A 16,589-nucleotide genomic window follows, 5' to 3' on the forward strand; every position below is an offset into this window, starting at 1 on the left:
CAAGGACAGAATTTTCATAATTTTTTGTGTGTTTTGTTTGCTATCTAATAACTTTAATCAAGGATGTGTAAGAAGCAATTGTTTTGTGTAATCTTCTCATTAGTGTGTGTATTAATCCCCTTTCCTGCTCATTAGACTGTGCGCTAATCTTCTAGCCAGGTAACTTCACTTAGCACCCCTGTCACTGTAATGCCTCGCGGTGCGGTGATTGGGGATGAGTTCAGACGCGTCTCGCTGCTGTGCCCTGTTAGCAACACTGATAATGTGTATTGTTCCTTAATGAGAAAAACAAACACATTTGAATTTTTATTGTTCCTTAATAAACAGCACCCGCTCTTATTTTCAGTTGCTTACCTGATTTGTTTGTGGCTTAAATCAGTTTTGGGATATGTCACTGGCTAATATAATTGCATCAGCATAATCAGAAATGAAGTTTTCGCGCATCCGGCCACCTGATTGTTGTTCGCAGCAGGCCACGCTCCTGTCAGTCCAATTTCTTCAGCTGAACATATCTGTGCATGCTCATTTTCTGTTGACGGATATTGTGTTGCGTATCTCGCTGCCGTGGGTGCCACCAGCAGTCAGGACACTCAAACGGCATCCGCACAGACGTTGGGATGGAGATTATTGCATGAGCAGACCTTGGCACACCACCTACCTGTCCCTCAATGGCTCTCGGTTTTTGACGAGATGAGTTAGACCCCCGTGGAGGAACTCATTTTCGGCGCCCTGAGAGCTGAACGGAAACGAGTCCAAGCAAAGGCGGCGAGGAGACGGAGCTGTAAACTCTCCTCTCCGCTCGGCTCTACACTTCCTCCTCCAAGAGATGATTTTGCAGTGTTTACAGAGATTAGCAGGGAAAATTAACAAAAAACATATTTGGGAGGAAGGGGGAGATCACTCCAGAGCTTTTGTTTGCTGACGGCACGATCCGGGAAACGATGCCTGTGAGAAGCGGTTTGAGGAAATAGAAATTCCCTGTTATGGAATATAGGAAAGAGGAGCTGTGTGTGACTGTATAAAACTTTAACTGTGCACCTCCTAGAGTCTCCTCACGGGACTACAGATGTACTATATTTGGGACAGGGCTTCCAATCTATAGACCAACTCCCACAAGAAAACTATGGTAATTTTGTACCCGCTGGTGTACCAGGTCTTTCTTAAATATCAAATCTCAAAGCCTCAGCTTTAGTCCCTCTTTAAGCTTTGAATAATGAGCCCTGAATTTGGTTTTGGACTTGTATGTCATCTGTGGGAGATGGGGTTTTGCTCTCTGTTGTGTTTATAACATAGTATACATAATGTACATTTCTAAAGCACCTTTAAAAGGATGTATGGTTATTTAAAAGCTTTGGTTAATAAAATAAAGTGTATTGTAATTGAAAGTTCATATCAAACATCTGTTCTTGTGCTTCTAACGTGGGGCCCGCTTCACTATTTTCCAAACGTGCCCATGAAAACAAACACAATCTCATCACCCTCAAAGGACGATGTGCTTTACCGTTACCCAGGGCCCAGGGAGGATTCCTTGATCATGCATGTGTGATGTCAACTCGTGCATATGTCTGCGTTACACGGCCGGGAACTCATACATATGTGACAGAGCGACGCTGCCAAATCTGCCACAGATAAATGAGTCCTATTAATAAAACTCAAGATCAAGCCACTGAAAATAGACAGGGAAGTGTTGAACAGCTGTAACAGCTTCCTGTCTGGATTGTCGCCACCTACAGATGTCTGTCGGAGTGAGGGGCTCAGAAACACTGCGGTGGAGTCAGCCCAGGCTTGTTGGGCTGCACAACCATCACCATCCAGTCACAGTGGGCGATCCACGGCATGTGCATCTTGTGTCGAAGGCTAGCTAATAGCACATTATTATAAAAAGAGAAAGTGACAGAAAATAAAAAGCTCAGAATAAATTACCAACTTTCTAAAACTCTATGAGATAGATAATTGGACGTCCGGAAATGAAATCTCTGCTCCATTAGCTGAATAATGAACACTTAAACAGCTTATTTGTATTATTTATTTATTTCTTCATACAAGTGATGCAGCATTGTGGCTTATGATTGCCGTATAATAGTGTTTGTCAAAAAGGTATTGAATTAATCTAATTAGATATTGAATGTGCTGGCTGTTTTGGGGGATTTTTTTTTAAGCGAGGTGAGTCAAAGGGTTGAATAAACATTTAAATAATTAACTGAGCATGGGGCTTTTTAAGTCTTTCTACCGTCTCCCAAATGACACTAGGACGAGGCTGTTTATGTCCAGGAATGGCGAAAAGAAGACAATCCAAACCGCTCAGAGGAAAATGATGCAGTGAAACTGAAGTTGTGAGATTATGACCGTTGATGGATGTTTAAGTCTAGTCCAGTCCATCCACAAGACGTTGGCAAACAAGGATTCTCTCCCATGTGACTCGCATCCTTCCCGGCGTTTGAAATTAGTTGGGAACATTGGTAATTGGTAAGGAGCTCCTTTAAAGGGCCCCAAGCAAGCTGAAGCGAAGGTTTGGTACGTAGAGCCGCGAGTTTCATTCCCGCCCCTCCAAAATAGTGAAAAGTTGGTTCACTGAGCTGAATGCCTGACTCGCTCTCAGTGCCAGACTGGGGAGAGAGTCACCAGAACGACACACTGTCCGTCGACTGCGCTGACCAGACATGTGCTTCTGCTCTCTAATGGCCGTTTTCTGCCCTTACCTTACCTTCCATTTTTCTTTCCCTCTGCATATCTATAGAGAGGCTGATAATGCATGCTTGGAGATACAGACGCAGCAGAATCCCGGGCACCGTTTCAGTTCAGTGGTTACCATTTTACGGGGGAAATGTTTCATTATAAACCAACATCTTCAATTTGCATCTTGATTATACATCTAGTGACTGCTATGAGTCACTTGCCAGAAAGCAAGCCCAGTCGTTTCCAGGTGGATATTTTTGTGCCACTGTCGTCAGCTCCTTAAAAGACATTTCTCAGAATGTGCTGGAAGATGAAGCCCATTTTGGTAATTGCAATCTTTTTGTCTGAGGACGGAAAATGGCTCTGACATCATGATGTTGGAGATAACTTTTGTTGCTCTTGTTTTTTCTGTGTGTGTGGCTCAGACTCTCACAACCCGGAGAACTGTACGGACTCTGAAAATAGACGTTGTATTCCTTATTAATGGATGGTAACATAATTTTGCATGGCAGCAGCCCCAGAATATCAATAATAGAAACTATGCAATCCGTTCCCCATGCCCATCTCCCTTCAAACTGAAAATCAGGACTGTGAAAGAGAGAGAGGCAGTGGAGCTGTTTATTTATTTAAAATCTCACTCTGCTGTAGTTTTGAAAGCAATGAAATATTGAAAGAAAGACAGGAGACGAGTAACACACAAATGGCTGAAGTAGCTAGTGGTGCATGTAACGATCTTCCACCATTTATCTTAAGGCAAGCGGTATGTTCAGCTCCACGGTGTAGCAGCAAAACCCCAAGCTGACCACGAGGTTACAAACGTGGACCAGATCATGTCTTTATTTATTAATTGTAGAAAGTGACAATAAATCAATCTGTGACTGGGTACAAATTTGGCGTTTGTGATTTGTGGGTAGGTGAAAGTTTTGATTTGTGTGTACCGAAAACAATTGTGTGGTATTAGTTAAATGGTACATTAAACAGTAGGTTTAATCTAGTTTGTTTTGTCTGTGTATGTTGTATTGAACATGTACTGCAGTAGTGAAATGAGAACCTTATCGTGGATAGAATGTTTTTGTCTGTCGTTTTTGGGACAACACGTTGACAAGATCATGGCAGCTGAGGGAACTGACTGAGATTTCTCATGCTCACATGTCTGTTAACTACAGCAGGCAGGCCAGGCTCCAGGGAGAGCTTTTATTTAGCTTTTATTCATTTAATGTTGATGCTATTAAGGCTCCGCTTGGTGTACAGCATAGAAGAGATGTTAGTTATTCTCCATCCGCAGATTGGCTGTGATACAAGCAAAATCGAGAGTTAAAAAGTTAATGCACTTTTAATTTTTGAGCTTGGGGGAAGGCGCGCTGCATCAAACAGCGTGTCGTGGGAAGGCAATGGCCCAAACATGAGTCGATTGAGTGGCTCTTTATTGTGGAAATCGCACTCCTGTGTTGTTGTAGGTTTGATTGGTGTTTTCTTTTCTATTTTTACTGTGAAGGTAAAAACATTGTTGAACAAACATTGAGGCAAAACACTTTGAACAGTCATTGGTTGTGAAGCCTTTAAAGCCTGAAATAAAGAAATGTAGGGGGAGAGCTATGTGGGGCATTATTTAAATATATTGTTTGGTTTGGAGCAGTGCTGTAGTCAAGACCACTGAGTCCGAGTCGAGACCGAGTCCTCGAGGGTCCAAGTCCGAGCCGAGACCTCGAGACCACAACTTTTTTTTAAGCCAATATGTGGATAGTATAAATGAGAATAATTACTACTTCTTAAATACTTCTTAAACACCACCACTACATAATACTACATTTAAAAATCCACATCTTTATTCCACATTATGTAATCTGTATTTGATCAAATATATGTGGAAATGCCCTTCATAATGGGTTCAGAAAGTTGATGTTAATCTTTCTCTGGATAATTCATATTTAGACAAGTAAATGTGAACCGAATAATGGGTCTATGATTAGTACATGGCATAGTTGTTATTAAACCAATGCAGATGTTAAAGCGCTCCACAAATGAATATATGAAGTGAGAAGATGATAAGACGCCATACATTGCAAAAAGACAGGGACTTCAAACAGCATCATTTTAAGCAACATTTTCTGTTTTATGCACCTACATTATGTGTTTGTAAATGGACAGATTGCAAAAGCAAGCAGTTCTTAATACTGTCAAATGGCTCCAATATTGAAATTAAATACTGACCTATGTGTGCATTAATACAGTATTTCACAAGGAAATGAAGTGTAATACAGAATTTCAGTCATTTAATACAGAACTCTATCCTGCAGCATCAAGGCAGGTCCAAAGTAGATGCACTCTGACATTACAGCCAACAGAGAGGAAAAAGAACAGCAGTACATACATGAGCACCGCATTTAAAGTGACTTTGCTTCGTTGATGATAAATATATTGTTATTCAGTGTAGCTACGGATTTAGCATTTACAACTGAACTACCGAATGTAGCCTAATGATTTAATTAAAAGTGATCTAGACACAGAATGAGAGGGAGCTGGGAAACTTTAACAAAATAAAATGGAACATGAAGAAAACTGTACAACAGACAGACGAGTAGCAGAGCAGCAGTTCTCTACGCAAGTTACGCAGCAGGAACTTGACAAGCACTAGATTTTGTGTGTTATTTAATGAACTGTATTGTCATTTTACTATGTAATAATAACCTGCTTTGCTAGTTGTACTGTATATTATGTTAAATTATAACAGATAGAGAGGCATTGTAGTACTGCATGTACAAAAAATGAAATTGCGTGAAATATTGACAGATCCCGTTCTGCGGTCTCGGCCAGGTCTCGGCCGAAACATCGAGTCGAGGTGCTGAGTCCGATTCCAAGACCGAGTCCAGACAGGGTCGGGTCCGGGTTGGGTCTGGGACGAGGCCGAGACCACTCAGATCCGGTCTGCAGCACTGGTTTGGTGGTTTGTGACATAGCATCTGATGTTCGCACAAGGATATTCTTCTCTAATTGACCATCTTTAGATCTAAGAGAACAAAAACATATATCAAAATACATGGACCTGGGCTGGTGTACATTTTGGACAGCTTTCAAACAGTAAACTTGACATCATTAGCCAAAAGAATAGAAGAGTTGTTTTGAAGTGTACAACACTTTTATGTTTTTTTCCCTCCCAACTGTTCACATTTGGCAGCCGGTGCAGGGGATGTGAAATATTAACAATGCGATGCAGCCGGCAGCTTTGCCTTGCACTGAAATAATGCATGTTTTATGATCTACCGTGTCTTACTGAAGACATCTTTATATGAAGGTCAAAGTGCGAATGTTTCCAATCCAAATTATATCAACAGCGCTGGGGCTGGGGGGGGAGTGGAACTGTGTTGTGTTTCCTACACACGGACCCCTGTCCGTTCTCCTCGCCCCGTGTGACCCAAATCCCAATGCTTTCAGTTGGAAGATATGGACAGAAACCGAAAGAAGAGGGTTTCGACTGCTTTATCGTTAACTTAATAAAGTGGGAGGCTTAAGAGAAGCCCTTGAATGCCAGACCTGGGGAATTAAAAACCTTTATATACTCCCTGAATAGGAGAGTTGAGATTCTCTCAGCGGGGAGAGGTAATGAAAATGATACAGCAGGGTGAGACACTGTATGCACAGAGACAATGTGCAGCGACGCACATGTTGCGGGAAATTACCCTTTTCTGATTTCTGTTCCATTACTGTAGAAGGAACAAAGAAAAACAAAAGTATCTGGGAAATGATGTCCGGGAATGGAGAAGGAGGTGTGCAGATAAAGGCTCCAGGATCCTACAGTTATTTAATCTTGTTCCGAGTCCTGTCTGAAGACTACTCAGTGATTATGACACATAGGAAATACAATAAAAAGATTCCTCTGCTGGCCGGGCCTACCTCTCTGTGCCATGAGAGCACACCAGTGGAGTCACATGCTCTGAGCGCCCTGTGGATTAAGGAGGCTGTACAGGGTGAATGGAGGTGAACTGCCCGGTGTGGAAGTGACTGGCCATACAGAGTTGCGATGTAAAAGAATATTTACCGCCACTGACTTAATTTCAGCTGTGTTCCCATCATCACAAAGACAAGCACAGCCACCTAAACCTTCCAGGGTTCAAGTGAAGCGAACAAAACTCAATTAAACACTTTTTTAAGGTCTCATAAATATGGGACAATAGGTGGCAATTCGGCCACTGCTTCCATTCCCACCGTCCTCCAATTGACGTATCTTCATCTCTGTCGGGGTGGCATCCACAAAGTACTCAGAATATGATGGACTATATAGTCTGGACCCCAATCTACAGTCGCTCTCACATATTTCTCAGCAAGTTTGTCTTTTCGAGAGAGTGCCGAAATCCTGTGAACTCCGGGTCCGTTACGTGTGGTGTACTGGAAGTGATTTGACCCATTTTTCGCATTGGCTTTCCTTTCCTTTTTTTTTTCTCCTTTTCCCTAAGGCACATTTTTTTTACTCTGTGAATTCCTCTGCATGCTTGTCGAGTGTTTCTCGAAATAGCCTGTCCGCTCCATAAGTGTTTATTAGCTCGGCTCGCAGTCTGTCAAACACTAGATAATTAAAGCTAACCCCACAGTCGAGCACACGCTCTGAAGCAGGAAGGAAGCCTGGTACTGCTGAGCCGATGTTGGCGAATCAATATTGAAATAAGTGTCCAATAAAACACACCTGAGTCCACGAGCTGGCAGATCCCCACGGCCAGCTTTGTTGTCATTGATCCATCTCTCTCAAAGACCTGTCTTTATTAGCTAGAGTAACCAGCGAGAGAGATAGAGAGAGAGAGAGGGAAACCAAAATGATCCAGATACATCTCTTTCAGCCTTTGCTTGATATCCTGATTTAAGTGGTGGGGGGGATCCTTAGATATCACTGTGCTCAATCAGGCCTAACTCTTCTGTCTCTTCTACATTGGCGTAAACACGGCCATCTCTCCATTCAGTGAAAATGCTTTTAAGGAAACGTTTTTTTATACAAGTGAGTTTGGATCACCACACTTTCAGTGTTTAAAGGAGTAAATCCAATATTTTGCGGATACCTATTACTTCAGGTTTTGGCACATTTTCTGTTTTACACATGTGATTGTTTGCATGTAGGGACATGTGGGACTGGAGGACTTGTTTATTTGCAATTATCAGAGACGTCTGAAAGCAAACCTGATCTCAAATTATCAGTAGTACATCAAATTATGTCGCCTGCAGTGTACATTATTGGAAAGCAGATCTGCAAGATTCCTCGTGTGCGTTTTTGAATACTTGCCCAGCTACTCTGCTGAAAATGGCCAAGTACGACTTTCTAATTTAGATGCTATGTGCTGTGTTGGGAACGCTACAGATTAAGATCCATAAAACTGATTATTGAGGTTCCTGATGGGAGCACCGCAAAATGGTTCTGCAAGATAACGCAGGAACAAGTCTCTCTGAGGCCGCTGAAATGTAATAATCCTGGATTGCCGAGCAGTTTAAATTCATCAGTGGAGGGAATGCAACGAAGCCGTGTCTCTGCATTTCCCTATGTGAATATGTCATCTGAAATAGCATTCAAATGAACTGTGGCCCATCTCAATTACAGCCATCGACACAGACCTCCTGCATATCCAAATCTAATATATTCGTTTCTGATCTTTAACAGAGCTGCGATAATGGCATGGTCTCATTGGTGCGCATCGCCAGGCATCGTAATAAAATATTGGTTCTCTGAGCTCAAATGATGCACTGTGGGCTCTTTCTGGAGAAACTTTCTGGATATGAATTCGTTGTGAAGAACAGTGACCCGAATACACCTTGGTGCAGACGATGGTATTTCCCAGACTTTCTTCGATGCAACAAGCAGCCGCCCCTGCACTAGCGGTATAATGAAGACCAAGTCTACCAATAAGCCGTTCGACAGGAGGAATCTTCTGGGATGTGGGATCCTGTGTTTATGCATGGTTGTCAACTCCTGCAGAAAGACCAATCTGTGTTGGTTTCACTACAGCGGCCTCTGGCATTGAGCCAACTGGAGCAGCGGCCAGCACGTGACAGGCAGCGAAGAAAAATCACCCGGTTCATACCAATCCCAGCCCCTGAATTCTTTATTTAAGGTCTCCAAGTGCTTCTGAAACAGATTACACCATCGCTGCAATCTCGAGAAATAGTTAAAAGCCTCTTGGTCCTTGGCACAAAGGCTTATCTGTATGAAAGATAAACTCGTGCCCACCTGCTTTCCAATTCCTGACAGCAGGTCTGTGAGCCAAAGTGTCTGTTAGGAGTTCATTTATGTCCGGTCTCTTCCCTGTTCTAAGTGGTGGGAGATCGATTGAGCTCTAAACGGGCCTTTTGGAGATGCTGTTTGCCCGATGCCCTTCGGACTCGGGAACGTGTCCTCTAACTAGGTCACCAAAGCCATTTCAGCACCTTGGCGTCTCTGGGGGTTTCCGCTGCTTTGGACACAGTCCCGATGCGACGGGGAAAGCAGGGAAGGGTTTATATTAGTATGTGAAGTAAGAGGTCGGGGCTTTGAAAACCACTCTTCCATTTCCCCAAACAATGAGGAAAAAATCCCATCGCTGGTGCAGATAATAGCAATTGAGATATCATGAGATATAGCATTATTTTAGAAGTATAGTTGCCATACATAGCTAAGAATGTGCACTGTTGTGTTCAGAAGAGTGAAAAGTGTCATAATATTAATAGTCCCAAATTTAAAGAAGTTTAGACGAAGTCACTACAACGGGAACAGGAAGAGAGTTTTACAGATGCGCTGCGGCACACTTAGAACAAAGCCAGTAACAGAGCGGCCATTTTTACTCAAGTTATCTGCAGGGCTCATTGCTTCACGTCCGCTCCACTGAATGTGCCAACAATGTGTATTTATCATTTTTAAACATCAATTTCCAAACGCAGTGGCTGCGCTGATGAGGATGACTCACTGGGGTAACATTTGAGTTTAACACTGATGCACTGTTCTTCATGAGGTGTCTAGTAAATGCACATCTCTCTCCAGACTTTGGGGCAGGGTGGGCGGCTGTGAACTGAACATGCTCTGATGCGTTCGAGAGGCACACGTCGTCTGAGTCAGACTGTTCTTCACCGTCATGCGAAACGGCCGCTGTAAACACAGATGTGTCACCAAGTGAACTCGAACAGTTCTTAGTTACAGCTCTTTATGCAAGAGAGGAAACGAGACCTTGAGGAAGACCACATGAAAGATGGAAAAGAGATGCTCTAGATCGAAATGAGTGGAAACATCTTGGGGAGCCTTCATCCAGCAGGGGATCGATATGGGTTGATAGTGAAAAACAACAACAACCTTTAATTAAAAGCATGAAGAGCGGGTCTAAACCACAGTTCTGATCCCCAGAGTGGCTGAACTGGGATTGACGACTGCCAGTTGGCATGATAGTGTAGCTGGCTTTTAAGAACTAAAACATGGGACAGTAAGCAGTGCAGAAGAATGGGATTAATCTTAAACTCTGCTCCCAATTTGTGACGGAGCACAGGCCTGCAGTCTGCTAAAGCAAAAGGAAAGATTAGGATGCATCGCAAAGGGCTGGCTGTTGAACATGATAAATGGTGATATTTAACAACATTAGCACAGATAGTTGTTGCAGCAGCCAACGTCTAACCTTCGGGAATGTGACAATTTGTTTGAGATAAAAGAAAAGTGAAAAAAACAACACGTGCGCAGATAATAGCCCAGACCCCCAGAGCAAACATAACTTGCAGACATTGACGTTAGCTCTCACTGTAGCTTTCTGCCTAGACATGCCAGGCCACGGGAGTAGATTTAGTTCTTTATTCGTTTGTTTGCCGTATGCAGGAGCAGAACGAGAGAGTTACGGTGATTGAGAGTCAAGTGGGAGGCTCGGCCGATGGAGAGGAGTTTGTGTAAAGCTGGTCTGACTGCCGTGCGCAGGACTGTCAATGGGATTAGAGAAACTTGATGAATACTTGTACATTCATCGCACAAGCCTCAAGTGGCTGTTAGCAGTGCCAACACGAAACCTGTCTCAAATGTATCCTAGACCAGGGTTACTTAACATGCCATCCTTATAATCCGTTTAATTGCAGGACGCTGTTTGAAGCAGCTCGTTAATTAGTATTAATGGAAATTGCTGTCACCTGTTTGGGTTTAAATAAGTGGTGGAAATGGAATTGCATGGCAGGGCTGTGTGTGCTGAAGCGTCCCCCATACCTCTGACACCCCGGTGTGGGGGTCACAGGACCACTGAGGCAAGTTTTAGACAAATTAAATATATTAAAAAAACAAACACATAAAGTCTCTATGCTCGTAGAATGAGAGTTCAAGTCAAGTGACAAAGAACTCCGTTTTTCTCAAGAGTTTCTGCAGGGCCGGTCTGAGATTCCTATGATGTTTTTTTGGCGTCGTTTTTTAAAATACAACTCAGTGGATGTATGTATAAAATGCACGTATAGACGTATCAAAATTCAACGCTGAGGTGAATTACTTACAGATCGTGTCTGCTCTGTAATACTCCATTCACACTGAAACAATTGCTGACTTTTGGTGGCATTTTGTTGCCGGCAAAGTCTGTGTGAATTGGTTATTGCCAGCATTTTTATACCAGCAACGGGTCTGTGTGAATGGAGCAGGAAAATGAATGACGCGTCACGTCCTTGTGTTGTAGACGCAGTGCGTCAGCTAACTGACGTAACCAATCAGAATAGGGGCGCATTTTTGCGACCACAACACGACAAGGTTAAGCCACCTTTGAACAAGAACTTGTGATCTATACAGGCAAACGTGCATTATAGTGACATTGATGGTAGTTTGTTTCTAGTTATTTAATTCGATTTTAAGGCAGTAATGTCAAACTTTAAAAAAGAAAAATTAAATAAGTTGTTTTGAGCAATCAATCAAGTCTTGCTTTTTTCTCATACATTTTACATTTTTGATTTAACTTTGCTGCAGTATATGTCAAGACCCCACAATGTCTTTGTTACACGAACATGAACAGAGAGCCGAGTCTCATACTGGGTTCACTGGTTCAAATGATCTTTGATCACTGGGTCCAGTGACCACACCGCAAAAACACACAACCATACAATCTGATGAACTGGTCATAGCGCAGAAATGCACCCTAGATTGACGTTTCGTTTGCTCTTTCCTCTTTTCCTCTTTTCCGTGTCTCCTCTCCCAAATCCACAGGCTTCTGTAGCGTCTCGTTCCCAAGGCTGCAGCGCTCTTGCCGGCAATCTCTGTTTTCTGTGTGAATGGGTACATCCTGCAAATTTCCGGCATTCAAAGCCAGTGTGAATGTGGAAGCAACAAGAGAAAACCAGGCAAACGTTGCCTTCATTTTGCTGGCATTTCAGTGTGAATTGGGCTTAAGGAATGCTGTTCTCTAGTTTTCACCTTGTAGTTACCCTCCCCCTCTCAGTTTGCCGTGTGAGGCTGTTTGGGTCTTGGTATGTATTTTATGTCGGTACAGCGTGTCTCGGTCAGCACACGACCTGGGTACAACGGTCGGGCTCTGAAGAGTACCTCTGTAAACCGTTGGTAAATATTACGGCAGTGTTGAAGACAAGGCGGGAGATGAATCACTCACTCGTGGACATCTCCTTCACCGACTGTGATCGTAACATGCCTCTCTGCCGTGTTTGTCATTATCATAATCCGTTTGAATTATGAAGTACAAATGGGTGGCAGCACCTCGGGGCTGAGTCATCGCAGACAGGCTTTCTTCAGAGCGAGCGAATGACTGACTTTCATCCCTGTCTTGTTTCCGTCTGTCTTTTCTTTCATTCATCTTCTGCCTTCTCCTACATGTGCATCGCTAGAAGGACACAGGACACAGGCTACAAAACTGAACTCCCGAGCAAAGATCTCCCAGCTGGAATTGTGTGAATTGTGTTTATGAGAGTGTAGACAATTCATTGAATCATCTTGACTTACCGTTACTGTGTTCAGTGGTCAGCGCATTTCTGGTTTCTGAACTGATCCCTCATTTTTCTCACCCTCTCTTCCCTCCTCTCTCTCTCTCCCTCCCCTCCTCCTCTCTCCTCCTCTCCTCTCCCAAAATCTGAGCCACTCTCTCAATGGCTCGCCAGAACTTGTTAAAACTCCCTCAGACCAGATTCAGTCTGTATCCATGTGGAAAAGTAGAGCTCGTATTTGCTGACCTTTTCAAAGCTCTTGATCTTCTCTACCCTGTTGTTTCTCCACGTTGTGATGAACCACTGAGGCCAGGAGAGCGCAGCCGTGTGACACTGGGACGATGCTTGTCCTGGTCACTCCTAGTTCATAATTCATAGTCGTGAGCAGTTCACTCTCCTGAGAGACTTCCTCTCTGTGGCTGCTGTTTGCCAAGACACCCTCTGCTGCCCCCATCTTGTTGACACACCAATCAGCGAGACACCTGTGTGCACCATGGCCAAGATCGCCGGCTATGGGAATCGTCTGATAACTACGCTGCACTGGCTGCCGGCAATGTCTTATAAGGTACAGGGAAGGAAGAGAACAGAAGAAAACACTTGACTTATAAAGAAAAAAATATTATTACTTTAATCAGCACCTTCCCTGGAGACCAGAAGTGTCCTCAGCCGGAGGTTAACCAGGCGGTGGCACAGTTATCGCCTCTCTGTGTTCAACAATGTTTCCGTGTAGAAGCATTTCTGCAGAAACCATTTAACTGATATGCAGACATGTCCCTCTTGCTGTTGGGGGCTTCACGTCTCTGCATCAGGAGAGAGGGGTGTGGATTATCTTAGGGTGTCTTTTGCCGGATACACGGGGATGTTAGTGTAGTTAGTGTAGTCCAACTTTATTCTGTGATTTTGCAGGGTAGTTTTAAAACAGGAGATTAAGCTGTGAGAGAAATGTTGCACACTTTGTTTAGGTTGTCGGTATTTTTTAAATATAAAACACATACAAAGAATTCCTTAAATTAGTAATGTATGTCATTTTAATTTTCCTTCAGGTATCTAATTGTGTCATGGACTCTTCAACCCTCTATTTTGGCATCACATCCTCCTGAGAAAGGAGGTACATTAATATCCTGAGATCTTTTATCTCATCTAATCTTTTTTTCTTCTTCCCTTGAATGCCGCACTCCAGATTCTGGCAAGACAAACTTTTTTTCTTCTTCTAAGCATTTCAGATTTGATGAGATCAGCTTTTGATTCCATTTTTTTTTTGCCTACAGGCAGTAATTCTCAGATTCATATTTATATCAGTAAACAGCAGGAAAGTGGAGCAGCTGTTTTGGAGATATATCATGGCGCTGCTGCAGTCGCAATCTTTGGGCTTGTGATGCCGAGCAGGGCCAGTTTCAGGATCAGCAATTAGTTTGCAGGAGGTCATGTTGAGATCGACTTCAGTGGAAAGCAATTTGTTGAGCACACGCAGCCTGGAAAGGAGCTTTGTAGAAACTCTAAGAAAGAGAAACTACCAGGCAGGCGGTGCTGCTGAGCTTGGGTACAGAGTGACCTTTTGCACAAATTACAGCCCAGTCGTCAGCTGGTGTGAATGGCATCCAATCCTGCTTGCTGGCGATCACTGGCGACAGTGAAAAAACGTCCAATCGGCCCATCTGGCTGAGTAAAAGTCTGGCGGCAAACGATCGGATGATTGTGAATGCTGCGGCTTTTCTCCCGGGTCCCAGGCATTCACTGAGCGGTGTGAACTGACACTTGGTGCATGCATCAGGCACGCCTCGCACAAACACACACACACACACACCGATACTCTCTCTCTCTCACACACACACACACACAAACAAACTCTGAAGCTTCTGGAAAATGCAGGCTATTCTCCCACGTGAAAGCGTAAAACAAATAAAAAAATGACGTTGCAGCATACGTGTTGGCATTTCTCATGATCTGATCCGTGTTCTGGTCGCCCTGCCTTTGTTTTTATGTGGACCCCCCCCCCCGTGTGTGTGTATCAGACATGTGCTGTTGTGTGGTCCGCTCCTGGGACTTGGGCATGGTTTCCAGTGCATTATGTTGTGCCCGGAGGGTATTTCAGTTCTGTGTTTATACTTTATGTTCGTCTTCGGTGTCATGAGTTGCTATACATAGATTTTAATGTTGAAATTTTACCCTGTATCTGTGATGGTGTAAATTAGCAGATTTCATATACTGAGCCTTATATAAATAGTGAGAGAGACAGAGAGAACGAGAGCGAAAAAACAGGGAGGGAGAGATGGTGCTGAAGAAAGGATGCAAGGGGTGTGTGTGTGATTGTGCATGTGTGTGTGACTGATGGAGAGAGCGAGAGAGGGAGAGAGAGAGAGCGAGAGGGAGAGAGAGAAGACTGCCTTGTGGAACAGGGTACTGAAAACTAGAAAAATCCAGCTGCAGCCAGCGCAGTCATTTATATGTGCCGCTGCCGTGGATGTCTGTTGCAGAATAACCGCGGCTCCTCTCAGCGCGGGGACGCAATCAGCCGCAGACCCGAGAGCCGGCACCGTGCTGGCAGTGCGCGAGTGGGAGTCCGAGCCCACGTATCGCCATGAAAAGCTCGTAATAATTATCAATGCGCTCGAGTGATAATAGCGTGTGATTACATTTATTTCTTTCTCTACAAAGCCTATAATTTACACCTCAGAAATGTCTTTTGTTGGAGGTGGGAATGAATGTGCGATTGAGTAGTTATGCAAGGGCTTTTTATGCCTTTCTCTTTCTTTTTGTTTTGCGGTGGCCTGGGAAACTTTCTCTCCACACTCAGGTTCCCACGCAGCATCGTTAGCGAGGCCGAGGGGACTCCTTAACTCGGTACATTCGTTTTTACGGCTTTGGGTTAATTAAACTTTTTCGCTTTACTTGAAAATGATCACCGTGATTCTGTTAAAGGATAACACCAGCCTCCACCTTTTCATTCGCAAATTACTCCTATGGAAGCAGCACAGTGTGGCTTTTGCAGATTCATAAACCATCATTTATTAGTAATTCCTGGCCTCTTCACTTCAACGGGCACATGTACCGCAGTAATCCACACTCTTAGCACTCATCCGCCGTGTTTCTGAGGTATTTTTCAGCCTGTTTTAAAGAACCAGGGCCTGTCTTCCCTGGGGTCGAGTCAACATATCCTCTAGGGTCACTTCAGTTAGCGATTCACTTTGTTTTACATTACGTGACTGAAGGAAGGCTTTGCTGCCATGCTTTCTGTGTTTTGACATTTCTTAAAGGGCTTCTGTGATGCCAAAGCTCTGTAAGACACCAGGGATGGCTTTCGGATCCGGTCTGAGCTGCGCACACAGATGTTGACTGGTCTGCGGTGGCGGTAAATAAAGGGAAGAATAAGAGACGACCTGCTGAGGATTGTCAGTCGGCCAGCATATCTTTCTGTGTGGTCAAAAGACGTAAGAAAAACAAAACTGGAGAGAGAGAAGAGGCAGCAGAGAGAGTCACCCAATGGGGAGAGTGGAGATTACAGCTGTAAATCAGATCTCTAATACCAGACCCATCCGGGACCAGTGCCAGATAGGAAAACAGACTTAAATGATATGCAGAGACCTGAGAGAGGGTGAGCGCTAGGCAGGGAGGTCTGGAGAGAGAGAAAGTGAATGTGGGGAGGGGGTGAGGCTCCTTGGTGGCAGAACTTAAGTGTCTCTATTTAAAAATCATTCAGATGAGGTCATCTCCAAGTCTAAAAGCTCGAGTTGGGCCTACAAATCTTCTGCTTGTTCCACCGCAGCCTATTTAAAACATGAACCACTTTATTTTCCTTCGGCCATTTATTATTTATCGGGAGAAGGAGCTGCACTCTGTCGCGGTGACTTGCGCTGTAAAGATGGAGCGGTAAATGAATTACATGCAACGGCTTAATCAGCTGGAATCCGACATGGAGGCCGCGTTCAGGAACTAAAAGTCAGCTTTGTGTGGAATCTACCAGGCAGGGCTGGGAGCCGTGTTTACTGAAACATCTGTTCGGTGTTGAATCGGATGCCTTTGTCCTGATG

The 16,589-nt window shown here is 43.9% G+C and overlaps 2 protein-coding genes across 2 annotated transcripts in view; both read left to right on the top strand.

The window, feature by feature from the left end:
• The window catches only part of LOC136746955 (protein bassoon-like), a 79,710-nt gene extending 69,155 nt beyond the window's left edge, over positions 1-10,555 (top strand). The window contains exon 5 of the mRNA XM_066699864.1: positions 10,484-10,555. Within this exon, the coding sequence (XP_066555961.1) occupies positions 10,484-10,555 (72 nt within the window). The remainder of the gene's footprint in view (positions 1-10,483) is intronic.
• A 2,499-nt stretch (positions 10,556-13,054) lies between these two features.
• bsna (bassoon presynaptic cytomatrix protein a) overlaps positions 13,055-16,589 on the top strand; it is a gene marked incomplete at its 3' end in the record, with an annotated part of 41,005 nt that continues 37,470 nt past the window's right edge. Inside the window, exons 1-2 of the mRNA XM_066699874.1 lie at positions 13,055-13,126; positions 15,036-15,113. Coding sequence (XP_066555971.1) covers positions 13,055-13,126; positions 15,036-15,113 — 150 coding nt within the window. The remainder of the gene's footprint in view (positions 13,127-15,035; positions 15,114-16,589) is intronic.

This window comes from Amia ocellicauda, chromosome 3 (genome assembly GCF_036373705.1).
Source record: "Amia ocellicauda isolate fAmiCal2 chromosome 3, fAmiCal2.hap1, whole genome shotgun sequence".
Lineage (NCBI taxonomy): Eukaryota > Metazoa > Chordata > Actinopteri > Amiiformes > Amiidae > Amia > Amia ocellicauda.